At 46.8% G+C, this 17,996-nt stretch overlaps 1 protein-coding gene across 1 annotated transcript in view; it reads left to right on the top strand.

Annotated features, from left to right (window-relative positions):
- The first annotated feature begins 203 nt into the window (after window positions 1-203).
- The window catches only part of gpr142 (G protein-coupled receptor 142), a 35,502-nt gene continuing 17,709 nt past the window's right edge, over window positions 204-17,996 (top strand). Inside the window, exons 1-2 of the mRNA XM_085963792.1 lie at window positions 204-645; window positions 10,999-11,164. Of these exons, the coding sequence (XP_085819918.1) occupies window positions 11,029-11,164 (136 nt within the window). The 5' untranslated portion in view covers window positions 204-645; window positions 10,999-11,028. The remainder of the gene's footprint in view (window positions 646-10,998; window positions 11,165-17,996) is intronic.

Genomic DNA, 17,996 nt, shown 5'->3' with positions numbered 1-17,996 from the left:
TTTGGTAGCGTAAAGAGACAGCAGTGTCAAGTTATGATTGTTATATAATGGGCAGAGACAACAGCCTTCTCTGATTTATGAAATTTCAGCTTGTTTCACATTTGCTGATCCGCGCTCAGGGGCTAAGCCAACAAGAACACTCTTTGCATGATTGACTCATCCCTTGGCGACAGCATGTATTCATGCTGCAAATTGCATTCAGGCTCATTTACGGTACTGTGTGGACTCTCACCTTCCTCCTCATCTTTTTAACGTTTAATTGCCTGCATCTTTGCACCCTCCCTTTTTTTTAATCATCATTACAGGCTAGCAACTAAAGGAGAGAGAGAGAGAGAGAGAGAGAGAGAGAGCTGCGCTGCTGATTCAGCTCAGTGTCTCCCACTCCAATGTGGTATTGCACCCAACCATCCCAGTCTCAGGTGCCAGCGACATTCGCAGTCACAATCTATCTGCCATGGCAAGAGCCATTTGAAGGCTTGCACTCCTTCAAAAGCCAGGCGCCCTTCAACTTTTCATTCCATCTCAGAGATTAGAGCTGCGATGGATTGCTTTTTAAAAAAAAATGCGCTGCAGTGAAGCCGGTAGTTGAAGAAAAAAATGAGCCTTCCAAACTTGACAAAGGGTTACAGCTGGCAAGCAGCAGAGGTAGGTGACTTCTAAGTTTTCTTTAAAGGTGAATTCTGAACTCAGTCTTTTTTAGATAGTCTGTATTTTATACACTGGCACTGGTGAAAGAATAGAGGGAGGACAATGGGGAAATAGTGGGTCCGAGTACCATAAAATCAGCGCCTTGCTAATTATGATATGATTTAGCCCCTTCAAAAATGAGTTGGTTTGTCGTGATAGAAACGTATGAGTGGGAAACATTAAACATGGCTCGACGTGTCCCCGCTTTCTTTCAGCTATTTTGGGTGAGATGTTACATTCAGTAGAGAACCTTGATTATTATACATTATAATCAGAATTCCAAATGAGTGATTTGCTTCCAATTTGCTTGTAAAGCAGACCAGGAAAAGTAGCTGTTGCATTTGTGTGTGATACTCGTGCAGAGCAAAAAACTCATCTAACATTAGTACAGATAAATTCAACACTTTCCAACAGGTTTTATTATAGCCTAGAAATACAATTGGAGGAGGGCGAACAATGGACAAAACGGAATGAGATATTTATTTAAGCCTCTGGAGACAGCTTAATTATTGATTGTCATCGCACAGAATAAACTCAGAGAGCTCCTGTGTGCTCTGTGCATAACACATCTTGTTAGGCCTACACTTTTTTCTCACCGTGCTGTGTCTAACCCTCTCTCACCATTCTGTGTCAAACCCTCTCTCACCATTCTGTGTCAAACCCCCTCTCACCATTCTGTGTCAAACCCTCTCTCACCATTCTGTGTCTAACCCTCTCTCACCATTCTGTGTCTAACCCTCTCTCACCATTCTGTGTCTAACCCTCTCTCACCATTCTGTGTCTAACCCTCTCTCACCATTCTGTGTCTAACCCTCTCTCACCATTCTGTGTCTAACCCTCTCTCACCATTCTGTGTCGAACCCTCTCTCACCATTCTGTGTCTAACCCTCTCTCCCCATTCTGTGTCTAACCCTCTCTCACCATTCTGTGTCTAACCCTCTCTCACCATTCTGTGTCTAACCCTCTCTCACCATTCTGTGTCTAACCCTCTCTCCCCATTCTGTGTCTAACTCTCTCACCATTCTGTGTCCAACCCTCTCTCACCATTCTGTGCCTAACCCTCTCTCCCCATTCTGTGTCTAACCCTCTCACCATTCTGTGTCTAACCCTCTCTCCCCATTCTGTGTCTAACCCTCTCACCATTCTGTGTCTAACCCTCTCTCACCATTCTGTGTCTAACCCTCTCTCACCATTCTGTGTCAAACCCTCTCTCACCATTCTGTGTCTAACCCTCTCTCACCATTCTGTGTCTAACCCTCTCACCATTCTGTGTCTAACCCTCTCTCACCATTCTGTGTCTAACCCTCTCACCATTCTGTGTCTAACCCTCTCTCACCATTCTGTGTCTAACCCTCTCACCATTCTGTGTCTAACCCCCTCTTACCATTCTGTGTCTAACTCTCTCACCATTCTGTGTCTAACCCTCTCTCACCATTCTGTGTCTAACCCTCTCTCACCATTCTGTGTCTAACCCTCTCTCACCATTCTGTGTCTAACCCTCTCTCACCATTCTGTGTCTGACCCTCTCTCACCATTCTGTGTCTAACTCTCTCTCACCGTTCTGTGTCTAACCCTCTCTCACCATTCTGTGTCTAACTCTCTCACCATTCTGTGTCTAACCCTCTCTCACCATTCTGTGTCTAACCCTCTCTCCCCATTCTGTGTCTAACCCTCTCTCACCATTCTGTGTCTAACTCTCTCTCACCGTTCTGTGTCTAACCCTCTCTCACCATTCTGTATCTAACTCTCTCACCATTCTGTGTCTAACCCTCTCTCACCATTCTGTGTCTAACTCTCTCACCATTCTGTGTCTAACCCTCTCTCACCATTCTGTGTCTAACCCCCTCTCACCATTCTGTGTCTAACCCTCTCTCCCCATTCTGTGTCTAACCCTCTCTCACTACTCTGTGTCTAACCCTCTCTCACCATTCTGTGTCTAACCCTCTCTCACCATTCTGTGTCTAACCCCCCTCTCACCATTCTGTGTCTAACCCTCTCTCACCATTCTGTGTCTAACCCTCTCTCCCCATTCTGTGTCTAACCCTCTCACCATTCTGTGTCTGACCCTCTCTCACCATTCTGTGTCTAACTCTCTCACCATTCTGTGTCTAACCCTCTCTCACCATTCTGTGTCTAACTCTCTCTCACCGTTCTGTGTCTAACCCTCTCTCACCATTCTGTGTCTAACTCTCTCACCATTCTGTGTCTAACCCTCTCTCACCATTCTGTGTCTAACTCTCTCACCATTCTGTGTCTAACCCTCTCTCACCATTCTGTGTCTAACCCTCTCTCCCCATTCTGTGTCTAACCCTCTCTCACTACTCTGTGTCTAACCCTCTCTCACCATTCTGTGTCTAACCCTCTCTCACCATTCTGTGTCTAACCCCCCTCTCACCATTCTGTGTCTAACCCTCTCTCACCATTCTGTGTCTAACTCTCTCACCATTCTGTGTCTAACCCTCTCTCACCATTCTGTGTCTAATCCTCTCTCACCATTCTGTGTCTAACCCTCTCTCACCATTCTGTGTCTAACTCTCTCACCATTCTGTGTCTAACCCTCTCTCACCATTGTGTCTAACCCTCTCTCACCATTCTGTGTCTAACTCTCTCACCATTCTGTGTCTAACCCTCTCTCACCATTCTGTGTCTAACCCCCTCTCACCATTCTGTGTCTAACCCTCTCTCACCATTCTGTGTCTAACCCCCTCTCACCATTCTGTGTCTAACCCTCTCTCACCATTCTGTGTCTAACCCCCTCTCACCATTCTGTGTCTAACCCCCTCTCACCATTCTGTGTCTAACCCTCTCTCACCATTCTGTGTCTAACCCTCTCACCATTCTGTGTCTAACCCTCTCTCACGATTCTGTGTCTAACCCTCTCTCACCATTCTGTGTCTAACTGTCTCACCATTCTGTGTCTAACCCGCTCTCACCATTCTGTGTCTAACCCCCTCTCACCATTCTGTGTCTAACCCTGTCTCACCATTCTGTGTCTAACCCTCTCACCATTCTGTGTCTAACCCTCTCTCACCATTCTGTGTCTAACCCTCTCTCACCATTCTGTATCTAACCCTCTCTCCCCATTCTGTGTCTAACCATCTCTCACCATTCTGTGTCTAACCCTCTCTCACCATTCTGTATCTAACCCTCTCTCCCCATTCTGTGTCTAACCATCTCTCACCATTCTGTGTCTGACCCTCTCTCACCATTCTGTGTCTAACCCTCTCACCATTCTGTGTCTAACCCTCTCTCACCATTCTGTACCTAACCCTCTCTCACCATTCTGTGTCTAACCCTCTCTCACCATTCTGTGTCTAACCCTCTCTCACCATTCTGTGTCTAACCCTCTCTCACCATTCTGTACCTAACCCTCTCTCACCATTCTGTGTCTAACCCTCTCTCACCATTCTGTGTCTAACCCTCTCACCATTCTGTGTCTAACCCTCTCTCACCATTCTGTGTCTAACCCTCTCACCATTCTGTGTCTAACCCTCTCACCATTCTGTGTCTAACCCTCTCACCATTCTGTGTCTAACCCTCTCTCACCATTCTGTGTCTAACCCTCTCACCATTCTGTGTCTAACCCTCTCTCACCATTCTGTGTCTAACCCTCTCTCACCATTCTGTGTCTAACCCTCTCTCACCATTCTGTGTCTAACCCTCTCTCACCATTCTGTATCTAACCCTCTCTCCCCATTCTGTGTCTAACCATCTCTCACCATTCTGTGTCTAACCCTCTCTCACCATTCTGTGTCTAACCCTCTCTCCCCATTCTGTGTCTAACCATCTCTCACCATTCTGTGTCTGACCCTCTCTCACCATTCTGTGTCTAACCCTCTCTCACCATTCTGTGTCTAACCCTCTCTCACCATTCTGTGTCTAACCCTCTCTCACCATTCTGTGTCTAACCATCTCTCACCATTCTGTGTCTGACCCTCTCTCACCATTCTGTGTCTAACCCTCTCTCACCATTCTGTGTCTAACCCTCTCTCACCATTCTGTATCTAACCCTCTCTCACCATTCTATACAAGAAGCTGAAACGTTTGCTAGTTATATTAGACAGAGTCAGAAGCCTCAATTTTAAATTAGGGTGGGAACCCGGGCGGAAGTGAGTAGCGAACCATCTAGCCTCCTGGAGTGTGATGCCCAAGAGATTTTAACTCCAGAGCCTCATTTACATGACTTGACACTGACGGTGAGAATGACGTCACCACCAGCGTGAGAGGCAAAATCTGTTGGTTTGGGGGCGGGCGGTGGGCGGGGGGGGTGGGGGTTCAGGCCTCCGCTGGGCATCCACAGTGACGGTCCCTCGGCAAGTTAAGTAAACATTGGGGTGGGGGCTTACAAAGTCGGTGATTGGGGAGCGAGGGGGGAGGAGGGGCAGGGAAAGCCCGGGGCACAGGAGGCCCAAGCTATCCGCGTGGGCCAGCAGGAGCGCTCCTGCTCCACCTGGCCCATGAGGAACCCTTAAAAAAAAATGTTTCAAATCTGACTTACCTGAGCCTGCTGTGGCCAGGATCCCTGCTGCTGGTTCGAGACTGTCTGGGCTTTAGTCAGGCCTGTGGTTAAAATACCTTGTCATTTATTGAGCTTGTCATTGAAACCAGGTCCCCGCTCCTCTGGAAGCGGACGGCCTTCCCATGCCTGAATTCAAGCAACTAAATATTATGGGGGTGTGGGAACTCTCCCCTCCCCATTATCTTTAACCCTCTGCCTGCGCTTTACAGCCAGGCTGGGAGGTGGGTTAAAATCGACCCTATATTGTAGGTACTTATTTTTTCTTTTCTTTAACCTACTATTGTGTTTTTTCATTATAATGCAACAAATTGTATCTGAACATTCTGGCGCAGCGTATTGACGGATATGAGCCATAGTCATAGAGTCATAGAGTTATACAGCACAGAAAGAGGCCCTTCGGCCCATCGTGTCCGCGCCGGACATCAAACCCTGTCTATTCTAATCCCATTTTCCAGCACTTCGTCCGTAGCCTTGTATGCTATGGCGTTTCAAGTGCTCATCTAAATGCTTCTTGAATGTTGTGAGGGTTCCTGCCTCGACCACCCTTTCAGGCAGTGAGTTCCAGATTTCAACCAACCTCTGGGTGAAAAAGTTTTTCCGCAAATCCCCTCTAAACCTCCTGCCCCTTACCTTGAAACTATGGGCCCTGATTATTGACCCCTCTACAAAGGGGAAAAGTTCCTTTCTATCTACCCTATCTATGCCCCTCATAATTTTGTACACCTCAATCAGGTCCCCCCTCAGCCTTCTCTGCTCTAAGGAAAACAACTCCAGCCTGTTCCGTCTCTCTTCATAGCTGAAGCACTCCAGCCCAAGTAACATCCTGGTGAATCTCCTCTGCACCTTCTCCAATGCAATCACATCCCTCCTATAGTGTGGTGACCAGAACTGCACACAGTATTCCAGCTGTGGCCTAACTAGCGTTTTGTACAGCTCCATCATAATCTTCCTGCTCTTATATTCTATGCCTCGGCTAATTAAGGCAAGTATCCCATATGCCTTTTTAACCACCTTATCCACCTGTCCTGAGATTGGCAATTGGCTGTCAAAGCCAATCAATAGATCAGGAATGTAATGTTCCTGATGCGCATCCCCGATTTCCATCGCTCCACCATTGACGGCTGTGCTTTCAGCTGCCTAGGCCTTAAGCTCTGGAATTCCCTGCCTAAACCTCTCTGCTTCTCTACCTCGCTCTTTCCTCCTTTAAGACGCTCCTTAAAACCTACCCCTTTGACCAAGCTTTTAGTCACCTGTCCTAATATCAACCTATGTGGTTCGGTGTCAAATTCTGTTTGATAATCGCTCCTGTGAAATGCCTTAGAACGTTTTACTGTGCTAAAAGTGCTATATAAATACAAGCTGTTGTTGTTGAAGTGAGCATATGGGTGTGGGCTGGAGCGACATATGTCTTCACTTAACACTCTATGGTTACAATCCAACTGAGAAGATTCTGCACAGGGGGACCTAGTTAATGTCAAAAAACAGCACAAAATGTTGGTTTAAGCTGATGCGCAAACATAAAAAAATGTAATTGAGCTTTCAGTGTTTAGGTAAAATTTGAATGAAAAGAAAATATTCCAAATATTATGAGGCCCGCACTCTAAATTCACCTGCGTACCCCCCTCCCCCCGCCCCCCCCCAGCCCACCCCCATCACTCCCACCACCACCACCCCGGATCTGGAAGTTAAAATGCTGTCGCAGCAATGGTGATATCTGCCGGGGATGAGATACAGATCAGCCATGATCTAACGGAATGGTGGAACAGGCTCGAGGGGCAGAATGGCCTGCTCCTGTTCCTATATTCCTATGTCCTGAATCGTTAGTAAAGATGGACGGGACCGTGGCATGACTCCTCCGTTCTCTCCCCCGTCCCAACATCATTCCCGGTGGGAATGGAGCAGGCAGGTGGGGTGAGGAGCTAAAATCTATCCTTATATTTCATGATAAGCGATATGAGACAATGGCCTATCACCGTAATTACTCTTTGCTTATTTCAGCCAACATCTGTTGATGTGCCTGTAAATTCCATTCCTATAGGGCGGAGGGAGTTCATTTTCATAGTAATTGCCTTGGCTTTCTGTTGAAAGATAACAGGAGCGTTTCATAGTTCACACTGAAATGGTCTACGTGCTTACGTGTTGGTGAACGGCTGCTTCGTGGCATTTGTGCGTAGGAATGACTCACACATTTCCTTTCGAAGGGCCAGTCCTGTATTTTGGAGAGCTCTTGAACAGCAGCTGATCCTGGATCAGCACCAGTACCTTGTTCTGCATTTTATATCATTCAACAAAAGGTTGTTAGTGTTACAGGGGGAAGATTTCTTCTGCGCTGATGTTTATAAAGAATGGGGTTTTCAATTTTGTTACACAGAGGAATTCTTCACTGACACTCATTACTATATCAGCTTTTAAAAGTGCTCACGGAAGGATTCATTTCAAAGATCTTTGTAATGTGTTAAGTTCGTCAGGTTAGACCAATTTTTTTGTACAGCTTCTTTCCCAGGGCTGTCATCCTACTGAACTCCACAAATAAACTCTAAAGCCTGCACATCTGCCAATGCACTTTATTATGGTCATATTTATGTTAATATACTACAAGCCAAATGTATGTTGAATGTTTAAATGTCTTAATCCAAATGTACACTCTCGGGAGCCGCAAGCCTACATTTCGTTGTACTGCACTTGTGCACTAACAATGACAATAAAAGTTGATTTGATTTGATTTTTGATTTGATTTTGATTTGATTATCTGTGCAAAATGTGTAATAGGTTAAAACAGTCAAATAAAGAGTCCTAATTTTAATGACACAAGCCTGTTACAGCAATCAGTATGGAGCAGTCGGGAGCCAATTGCAATGGAAGGCTTGCTTATATGAAGAATTGGTTTCCACTGTCCCTTTAAGATTCCGATCCATTTGCGAAGGGGATTATCTTGCCTGCATCAGTAATTACACTTGTCAAGAAAACCGTTTTTCACTGTTGTTAATTGACCTCAAAACTGACACGTGGGGAGAAGCCAGCTCCTAAATCATGCACTAAAACTGTCCTTTTCCGTTTGTTTATGAACATGAGATGCAGCAACATAAATCTTGTTGAAATGCATCACTATGTCACTTGCATGTGACTAAAGCCCAAAGTGCTAGCTTTTCCTCACTCCCCCCAAAGCACCCCTCCCGGTCTCCCCCTTCTTGTCTCTCCTCTTCATTGTCATCCATTTCCCTCTCCCCTATCTTGCCCCCTACCCTATCCCCGTCATTGCCATTTGTTCCCCTTTCCTTCGCCCCTTCATTACCATCCATTATCCCCTTCCCTCTCCCCTCAATGCCACTCCCACCTGAGTACTGCTTTTGCATACTGTTGATGGGAAGTCCCGTGAGAATTCCCACCTCCAGCATGTAGCAGTGGGGATCACCTCAATTAGCAACAGGAGTCTCTCTCATAGGAGCAGCGCTGAGGGGAGAGAGGCCCAGTATGGGCTGATTTTTGTTGGCACACACTCACATGTGGATTCGGGTCCAGAAACGCTGATGGTTGGAGAGGATGAATAGTGTTGTTTGTATGTTCATACTGAATAATATATTTTTGCATAACATGGTAATAACATGGTGTCTGAAGAAGAAAATAATTATTTTTATAAACAGTTTGGTTTTGTTTGCATGAACAGAACCTATGTACATATCTCATTTTATTCAGCCCACTCCCATAGCGGGAAATTCTTTGTTGCTGAATCAATTCCTACAACTCTCAGGGGACAGACAGTCAAATACAAGCATGACTGCGTCCTGTAAAAAAATGTCAGGGTGCCTGGACCAATAGGCTGTAAAAACGAATGGGAGCCTGTGTTGGAATAACCCAGAGGGTGATATTTGTGGAACGCTGTCTGAAAGAGAAAGCCTTGCATTTCTATAGCGCCTTTCACAACCTCCGGATGTCCCAAAGCGCTTTACAGCCAATGAAGTACTTTTTGAAGGGTGGTCACTGTTGCAATGTGGGAAATGCGGCAGCCAATTGGATGCACAGCAAGGTCCCACAAACAGCAATGTGATAATGACCAGATAATTTGTTTTAGTGATGATGGTTGAAGGATAAATATTGGCCAGGACACCGGGGATAACTCCCCCTGCTCTTCTTCAAAATAATGCCGTGGGATCTTTAACGTCCACCTGAGAGCAGACAGGATCTTGGTTTAACGTCTCATCCAAAAGACGGCACCTCCGACAGTGCAGCACTCCCTCAGCACTGCACTGGAGTGTCAGCCTAGATTTTTGTGCTCTGGAGTGAGACTTGAACCCACAACCTTCTGACTCAGAGGTGAGAGTGCTGCCCACTGAGCCACGGCTGACACAGACATTTAATTTCATGTCTGGGAAAATGTCATTTATTTTCAGATGTATTAATCATTCCTCACAATTCACTTTTCCTGTTACCCTAATTATTGTGGAGATTTTAAAACTCGGACAGCTCCATTGAAATTTTGACTTCCAAGTCCCGACTGCCCTTCCCAGCTCCCTAAATGACCAATATCTGTAAAATGACCTTTTTCTTGTCATAAAAGTTTTGCCGTACAAGCTCTCATTCACTCTCACCAAAGTCTACCACAGGGTAACTTTCAGTTACTACTGTTGTTGAGGCCTCAAAATTTCCATACCGAATTTAGCGTAACTGTTAAAAAAAACACTGAAAACTAGGAGCCATATTTATAATTACCCCATTAGAAGTAATAACGAAGAGCTGCCTAGTTCTGAGTAACTGATATCTACATATGCATATTACAATTTCCGAGAAATCTGTTCTGTTGCTATTCTGTTGCTCTGACTCACCTGCAAAGTACCATCAGTTTATGAATAGATTCCTTACAGATATAAAACATAATCAATCTCACTTTTGTGGCCGTGTGTGGTAATTGTTAATATTAAGTAATTGGAATTAAAAGAAATCAACTCAAAGCAAATCATTGCTTTAAACGTGTGTGGAATTCAATTGAGCAAATGTGGGACAATACCTATCTAAATAAATTACCAGCGATAGCCTCTGGAGCTTTAACCATTCATTTGGTATCACGCAATAATGTGAGCAAAAAGCAGGGCATTTCCTAATGGACAGTATTGACTGAGTGAAGTGTGAAATTATTATCCTGGCTTGAAAAGGAAAAAAAAGAAAGACTTGCATTTCTATAGCGCCTTTCACAATCACCAGACCTCCCAAAGTGCTTTTACAGCCAATGAAGTGCAGTCACGGTTGTAATGTGGGAAACGCGGCAGCCAATTTGCGCACAACAAGCTCCCACAAACAGCAATGTGATAATGACCAGATAAGCAGATTTTTTTTTGTTATGTTGATTGAGGGATAAATATTGGCCCAGGACGCCAGGGATAACTCCCCTGCTCTTCTTCAAAATAGTGGCATGGGATCTTTTACATCCACCTGAGAGGGCAGACAGGTCCTCAGTTTAACATCTCATCCGAAAGACGGCACCTCCGACAGTGCAGCCCTCCCTCAGCACTGCACTGGAGTGTCAGCTGAGATGTTTGTACTCAAGTCTCTGGCATGGGACTGTGAACCCATGACCTTCTGACTCAGAGGCGAGGGGTCTACCCACTACGCCACTGGCTGACACTGCCTTGTGTACTTTAAGAAAGGCTACTGCAACCCTGAATGGACTGGATTAGGTAATAAAGCCCCCTAAGGACTTTTTATTATTATTAAGTCTCATCAGATTGCAACAGTCATTAAGATGCATTGACAATCTCTTCCATTTTCATCAGGCTTTATAAATGTTCTTTACTTTGCAGGTGCTCTGACGTGCTTCCCGACAAAGAACAATGATTGAAGTGCACAATAGCACGTTCCCGGCCCCCTGGCAGGAAAGGGGTGAATCAAACTCAGAGAGATCACCGTGTGTACTGGGAGTCATTCAAATCATTTACTACAGTGTCCTGCTGTGTCTGGGTTTACCCGGTGAGTGCATAAATCATCCTTTCAGGTCAATCTGCTTCATCCCCTGTACCATTAATCTGGGGACTTAGAAATTCAATCACATTCATATTAATATTTTCCAGTTAATACAATTTAGAAATGTCACTTCCATCACAAAGTGAGAATACAGTTGTTTCAGCAACAACAACTTGCATTTATATGGCGCTTGTAATGTAGAAAAATGTCCCAAGTCACTTCACAGAGGCATTATCAGTCAAAAAGAGACAAAGAAGATTAGGAGGGGTGACTCAAAGTTTGGCCAAAGAGGTGGGTTTTAAGGAGGGCTTTAAAGGGGGAGAGGGAAGTGGAGAGGGCAGACGGATGCAGACTTAAACGGATATGGCGGCCAACTGGTTTAGCCATTCACCGCCAGATATGGCTGGACCACATTATCGGGTCCTGCTCACTATTCCAGAATCATTCTGAAATGCAAAGGTAAACCCCAGCTTCTATTCTCCACTGCAAACCGTCTTCTTAAACCTGTCTCCTCCACTCTCACCTCTGACAACAAGGCCGCGATTTTGCCGGCGCTCAGAGAGGCGGGTCAGAGGTTAAAGTCCATTGATTGATGGCGGATCCCGAACTCGCCATCAACCCGCCTCCAAACAGCCTTCCCAAGTGTTGGGTCCCCGATTTGCGAATGGACCCGACACCTAGCGGTGGGAAGCGGATTAAAGGCAATTACCTGCCTATTAACAGGTACTTGTCAGCAGTGTTCAGCCTGTTTTTCGATTTTCCCGCTTCTGGGTCAGGTTTCACGACATCCGGACACCGCACCAGGTAAGTGTGGCGTGTTGTGAGTCTGGTGTAGTGTTTGTGAAAAGATGACAACTGCAGAAGTGGTGTGAAGGATGCAATGTTGCACATGGTGAGTTTCAGAGCAAAGTTACTACATTTTTAAGACAAATACAGATTTTGTTAACTTACAAGTTTTTAAATCTAACTATATGTCCAGTGCCACCTCATTGGGAGAACCTCTCTCACCAGTGACAGATTGCTTCTGTCATCTCACCTGCAGCTGCCATCTATCCCAGCATATGGAGGGAGTCATTGGAGAGCCCAGGTGCAAGAGTTGACCTTTGTGCAGTGAGTGTCAGTGTTTTCAGCACCTCAATGCTGTCAAACACTGAAAAATCAACTGTCAAAATAAAATAGTGCATGGTCCCTTTAAGGAAACCAGCAGATGACGTATCATCAAATGACGTCATCAGACCCGCTTCCTGTTAATTGGCCGCTAAGCCCACAATGCTTAACGAGGTCAATCAAGGGAAAATCACGTCTGTGTAGCGGAGGCAGCGGGGGGCGGGACCGGAACCCGGAAGCCAGCTGACCAACATCCATCCCAACACCGAACGCAAAATCGCAGCCCAAGTGTGAGGAGTTCATGGACTTCTTTGTCTCTAAGATTGAGACCATCCATTCAGCTGCCTCTGCCACTTCCCACCGGACCAAACCTCCACTAAGGTTCCCCCCTGCCCTAGCCCTGAACTCACATCTTTCTCCAGTTTCTCTCTGATCTCCCCTCATGACTTCTCCACGCTCATCTTGTCCATGAGACCCACTTCCTGCTCCCTCGACCCTATTCCCACCAAACTGCTGACCACCCAACTCCCTTTTCTGGCTCCCGTGTTAACTGACATTGTTAACGGTTCTCTCTCCCCTCTCCCTCAAATCTGCTATCATCACCCCTCTCCTCAAAAAAACCCTTGACCCCTCCGTCCTTGCAAACTACCGCCCCATCTTCAACCGCGCTTTCCTCTCCAAAGTCCTTCAGCGTGTTGTCGCCTCCCAAATCCGTGCCCATCTTTCCCGCAACTCCATGTTTGAATCCCTCCAATCAGGTTTCCGCCCCTGCCACAGTACCGAAACGGCTCTCATCAAAGTCACAAATGATATCCTTTGTGACTGTGACAAAGGTAAACTATCCCTCCTCGTCCTTCTTGACTTGTCTGCAGCCTTTGACACGGTTGACCACTCCATCCTCCTCCAACGCCTCTCCACCATCGTCCAGCTGGGTGGGGCTGCACTCGCCTGGTTCCATTCTTATTAATCTAATCATAGCCAGAGAATCACCTGCAATGGCTTCTCTTCCCACTCCCGCATCGTTACCTCTGGTGTCCCCCAAGGATCTATCCTTGGCCCCCCCTATTTCTCATCTACATGTTGCCCCTTGGTGACATCACCCGAAAACACAGCGTCAGTTTCCACATGTACACTGACGACACCCAGCTCTACCTCACCACCACTTCTCTCGACCCCTCCACGGTCTCTAAATTGTCAGACTGCTTGTCCGACATCCAGTTCTGGATGAGAAGAAATTTTCACCAATTAAATATTGGGAAGACCAAAGCCATTGTTTTCGGTCCTCGTCACAAACTCCATTCCCTAGCCACTGACTCCATCCCTCTCCCTAACATCTGTCTGAGGTTGAACCACACTGTTTGTAACCTTGGTGTCATATTTGACCCTGAAATGAGATTCCGACCACATATCCACGGCATAACTAAGACCGCCTAACTCCACCTCCAAAACATCGGCCATCTCCGCCCTTTCTTCAGCTCATCCGCTGCTGAAACACTCATCCTTTGTTACCTCTAGACTTGACTATTCCAACACATTCCTGGCTGGCCTCTCACATTCCACCCTACGTAAACTTGAGGTCATCCAAAGCTCGGCTGCCCATGTCCTAACTCGCACCAAGTCCCGTTCGCCCATCACCCCTGTGCTCGCTGACCTACATTGGCTCCCGGTTAAGCAGTGCCTCGATTTCAAAATTCTCATCCTTGTTTTCAAATCCCTCCATGGCTTCGCCCCTCCCTAACTCTGTAATCTCCTTCAGCCCCACAACCCCACCGAGATATCTGCGCTCCTCTAATTTTGCCCTCTTGAGCATCCCTGATTATAATCGCTCAACATTTGTGGCCGTGCCTTCTGTTGCCTGGGCCCATAGCTCTTGAATTCCCTGCCTAAACCTCTCTGCCTCTCTACCTCTCTTTCCTCCTTTAAAACGCTCCTTAAAACCTATCTCTTTGACCAAGCTTTTGGTCACCTGCCCTAATTTATTATGTGGCTCGGTGTCAATCTTTTGTCTTAAAACACTCCTGTGAAGCGTCTTGGGACGTTTTATTATGTTAAAGGCGCTATATAAATACAAGTTGTTGTTGTTGTTGGGGGAGGGAATTCGAGAGGATGGGCCTGAAGGCACAGCCGCCAATGGTGAGGCGAAGGGAAGGTGGGAAACTTTGAAGGCCAGACTCAGAGAAACGGAGCATACATGGGGGCAGAGTGTAGGGCTGGAGGAGGTGACCGAGATAGGGAGGGGCGAGGCCATGAATGGATTTAAACATGAGAATCAGAATTTTAAATTGCAGGCATTGGGGGACCGGGAGCCAATGTAGGTCAGCAAGGACAGGTGTTATGGGTGAACAGGACTTGATGCAGGATACGATATGGGAGTTTTGGATGAGCTAAAGTTCACAAAGGGTGGAGGATGGGAACAGGCCAGGAGAGATTGGAGTAGTTGAAGGATCAGCTTGTCTTTTCCTGCCCGTCATTTGCATATGTTCATATGAGTCTGGAGGCGGTGAGAAGTAATCAGTAAACACTATAAATGATCCTTGTTTCCCAGTCCAGCAGATTATTGCTGATCATAATTGACATGTCTCTATGGTTGTCAGATGAGGTGGCAGCGATGGCACTGTAATTTGCCACAGTATTCCTGGGTTAGGGTTAGGGCTTCCTATTCCTGGTGTCTTTTCAATGACGACTCCTAGAAAATATGCATGTGTGGACATTGGGAAAGGTCAGAATCAGGTTTGACTGTGATGTCCCCATTGTTGAAGGGCCTGCCAACACTCACATGTGATGAAGGATCAGTTGGAAGGGGTACTGGAGGACGACAGTGGGCCCATACGCCACCATGAGTATCCGGCATTAGGAGAGGAAGGGAGGGAGTTGGAAAAGAATTAAAAACCCTGAAATCTTTAGCCATTAGGATCCTGTTCTACTTCGTGGACTTGTACTTTGTCACCATCAATTCATGAGGTGCTGCCAAGTGTTAGGAGCTGTAGTGTATTCCACACTTTGCCCGCTTTCCTTCCAGGGAATTAGAAATGCTTGAAGTGAAGGTAAAGCTGATAAAACTGGATGCGAAAATTATGATGGAGTCAGCTAGAAATTTACATATCCCACAAAGATTTAAAGTCGAACCAGAGAGATTTTTGAAAGTCTCAGGCGAAAGCCACGAGACCACAGACTACATCAACTAGTGCTGCCATTCAATACCAACCAATGATCATTCTGGTTTGTAAGGCACGTATGATTGTGGATAAAACTCACCCTGAGGCAAGGCCAAGGTTTTTGAGCAGTCAGGGAACATTTTAATTTCACTCTTTTTGGGATGTGTAGATTTCTAGCTTTACAATTCTTTTACTAAACGGAGCTTTATAAACTCCACGAGCTGCAGATCCCCACCCCTATACGGCAATATCCCTAATACACAAGATCCCCACCCCTATACGGCAGTATCCCTAATACACAAGATCCCCACCCCTATACGGCAGTATCCCTAATACACAAGATCCCCACCCCTATACGGCAGTATCCCTAATACACAAGATCCCCACCCCTATACGGCAATATCCCTAATACACAAGATCCCCACCCCTATACGGCAATATCCCTAATACACAAGATCCCCACCCCTATACGGCAGTATCCCTAATACACAAGATCCCCACCCCTATCCCCACAGTATCCTGAATTCGATTTCTCTTGACTTTCCAAGGGAAAAGCAATGGGAGATCCACTAGTAGGAATAGGAAAAGATAATTTGGTCCAACAAGCCTGCCCTGTTTTGGTTGATCTTAACTCTACTGCTTCACCATATCTATCTATCCTCTCGTTCATCAGAAACAGTTGTCTTTTCAATCATATTATAATGAAGGGAATTGGATATATACTTGCAACAGAAAAATTTGCAGGGCTATGGGGAAAGAGCAGGAAAGTGGGACTGAATGGATCGCTCTTTCAAAGAGCCGGCACAGGCACGATGGGCCGAATGGCCGTCTTCTGTGATGAATGAATTCTGATTTCATGGCTGATGCGCTATCAATTACTCATAAAAGACGGAGAGTTAGGAGAGTAACTAAAAGGCTTTTATTAACAAAGAACAGAGCATGCCTCTCGTGGTTGACTGGTTTCCAAGAAGGCAGGGGGCTGCAGAGCAGTCACCTTTATACCTGGGCCTGTGGGTGGAGCCAGGGGCGGAGCCAGCTGAGGCATGCATAGGTACAACAGTGTGCAACAACAACAACAATGGTGAACAACAATAACAGTGGTTTACCACATTCACCCCTTGTTTAAAATTGAGTCCGCCGGGGTGAAGTGTACTAAAGGTTCGTGTAAGTAAGTCTATCAGGTGGCCTTGTATGCCGTCCTGATCGTCGTGGTGGCGGCGGTGATGGTGCAGCATCCAACGTTGAATCTGGCGTCTCATTGAGTGGTTGGGTGGTCAATGAAGGGTCCTGGGGCTGCGGCATGCCGCCTACAGGGGTTGGGTTGTGGGTAGTGGTGGATGGCAATGGTAGTGTTTCAGGGGCACCCGAAGGTGCGAGGTCTCGTATGGAGACTGTGTCCTCCCGCAATGGTAGTGTTTCAGGGGCACCCGAAGGTGCGAGGTCTCGTATGGAGACTGTGTCCTCCCGCCCGTCCGGGTACGCCACGTAAGCATACTGGGGGTTGGCATGGAGGAGGCTCACCCTCTCGACCAGGGGGTCCATTTTATGGGACCTCACGTGCTTCCGCAGTAGGACGGGTCCTGGAGACGTCAGCCATGTCGGTAGCGAGGTCCCCGATATGGACTTCCTGGGGAAAGTGAACATTTTTTCATGGGGGGTGGCATTGGTGGCCATACAAAGCAGTGACCGAATGGAGTGGAGCGCCGCAGGGAGGACCTCCTGCCAGCGAGAGGTCGGAAGGCCCTTAGATTTTAAGTTTAAGAGGACGGCCTTCCAAACCGTCGCGTTCTCTCTTTCCACCTGGCCGTTCCCCCGGGGGTTGTAGCTGGTGGTTCTGCTTGTAGCAATACCTCTCGTGAGCAGGTACTGACGGAGTTCGTCACTCATAAAGGATGAGCCCCGGTCGCTATGGATATAGCTAGGGAAGCCGAACAAGGCGAAAAGGTCATTCAGACATTTAATGACCATGGTACTGGTCATGTCTGGGCAAGGGATGGCAAACGGGAAACGGGAGTACTCATCAATTATGTTGAGGAAGTACACGTTGCGGTCAGAGGAGGGGAGGGGCCCTTTAAAATCGACGCTCAGGCGCTCGAAGGGGCGAGTGGCCTTTATCAGGCTTGCTCTGTCTGGCCTATAAAAATGCGGTTTGCACTCGGCACAGATTTGGCAGTTCCTGGTCATGGTCCTGACCTCCTCGATGGAGTAGGGCAGGTTACGGGATTTGATGAAATGGAAGAACCTGGTGACCCCCGGGTGGCAGAGGTCATTGTGGAGGGTCTGCAGTCTATCAACCTGCGCGTTGGCGCATGTACCACGTGATAGGGCATCTGGGGGCTCATTGAGTTTCCTGGGCCAGTACAAGATATCGTAATTGTAGGTGGAGAGTTCAATTCTCCACCTCAAGATCTTGTCGTTCTTGATTTTGCCCCTCTGATTATTATTAAACATAAAAGCTACTGAACGCTGGTCAGTGAGCAGGGTAAATCGTTTTCCGGCCAGGTAATGCCTCCAATGTCGCACCGCTTCCACAATGGCCTGGGCCTCCTTTTCGACAGAGGAGTGTCGAGTCTCGG

The sequence above is a fragment of the Somniosus microcephalus genome, chromosome 21 (assembly GCF_052327205.1).
Source record: "Somniosus microcephalus isolate GS21.2 chromosome 21, FLI_Smic_1.0, whole genome shotgun sequence".
Classification (NCBI taxonomy): Eukaryota; Metazoa; Chordata; class Chondrichthyes; order Squaliformes; family Somniosidae; genus Somniosus; species Somniosus microcephalus.
Note: the sequence above shows the minus strand (reverse complement) of the source record. Positions and strands in the feature narration are given on the sequence as shown.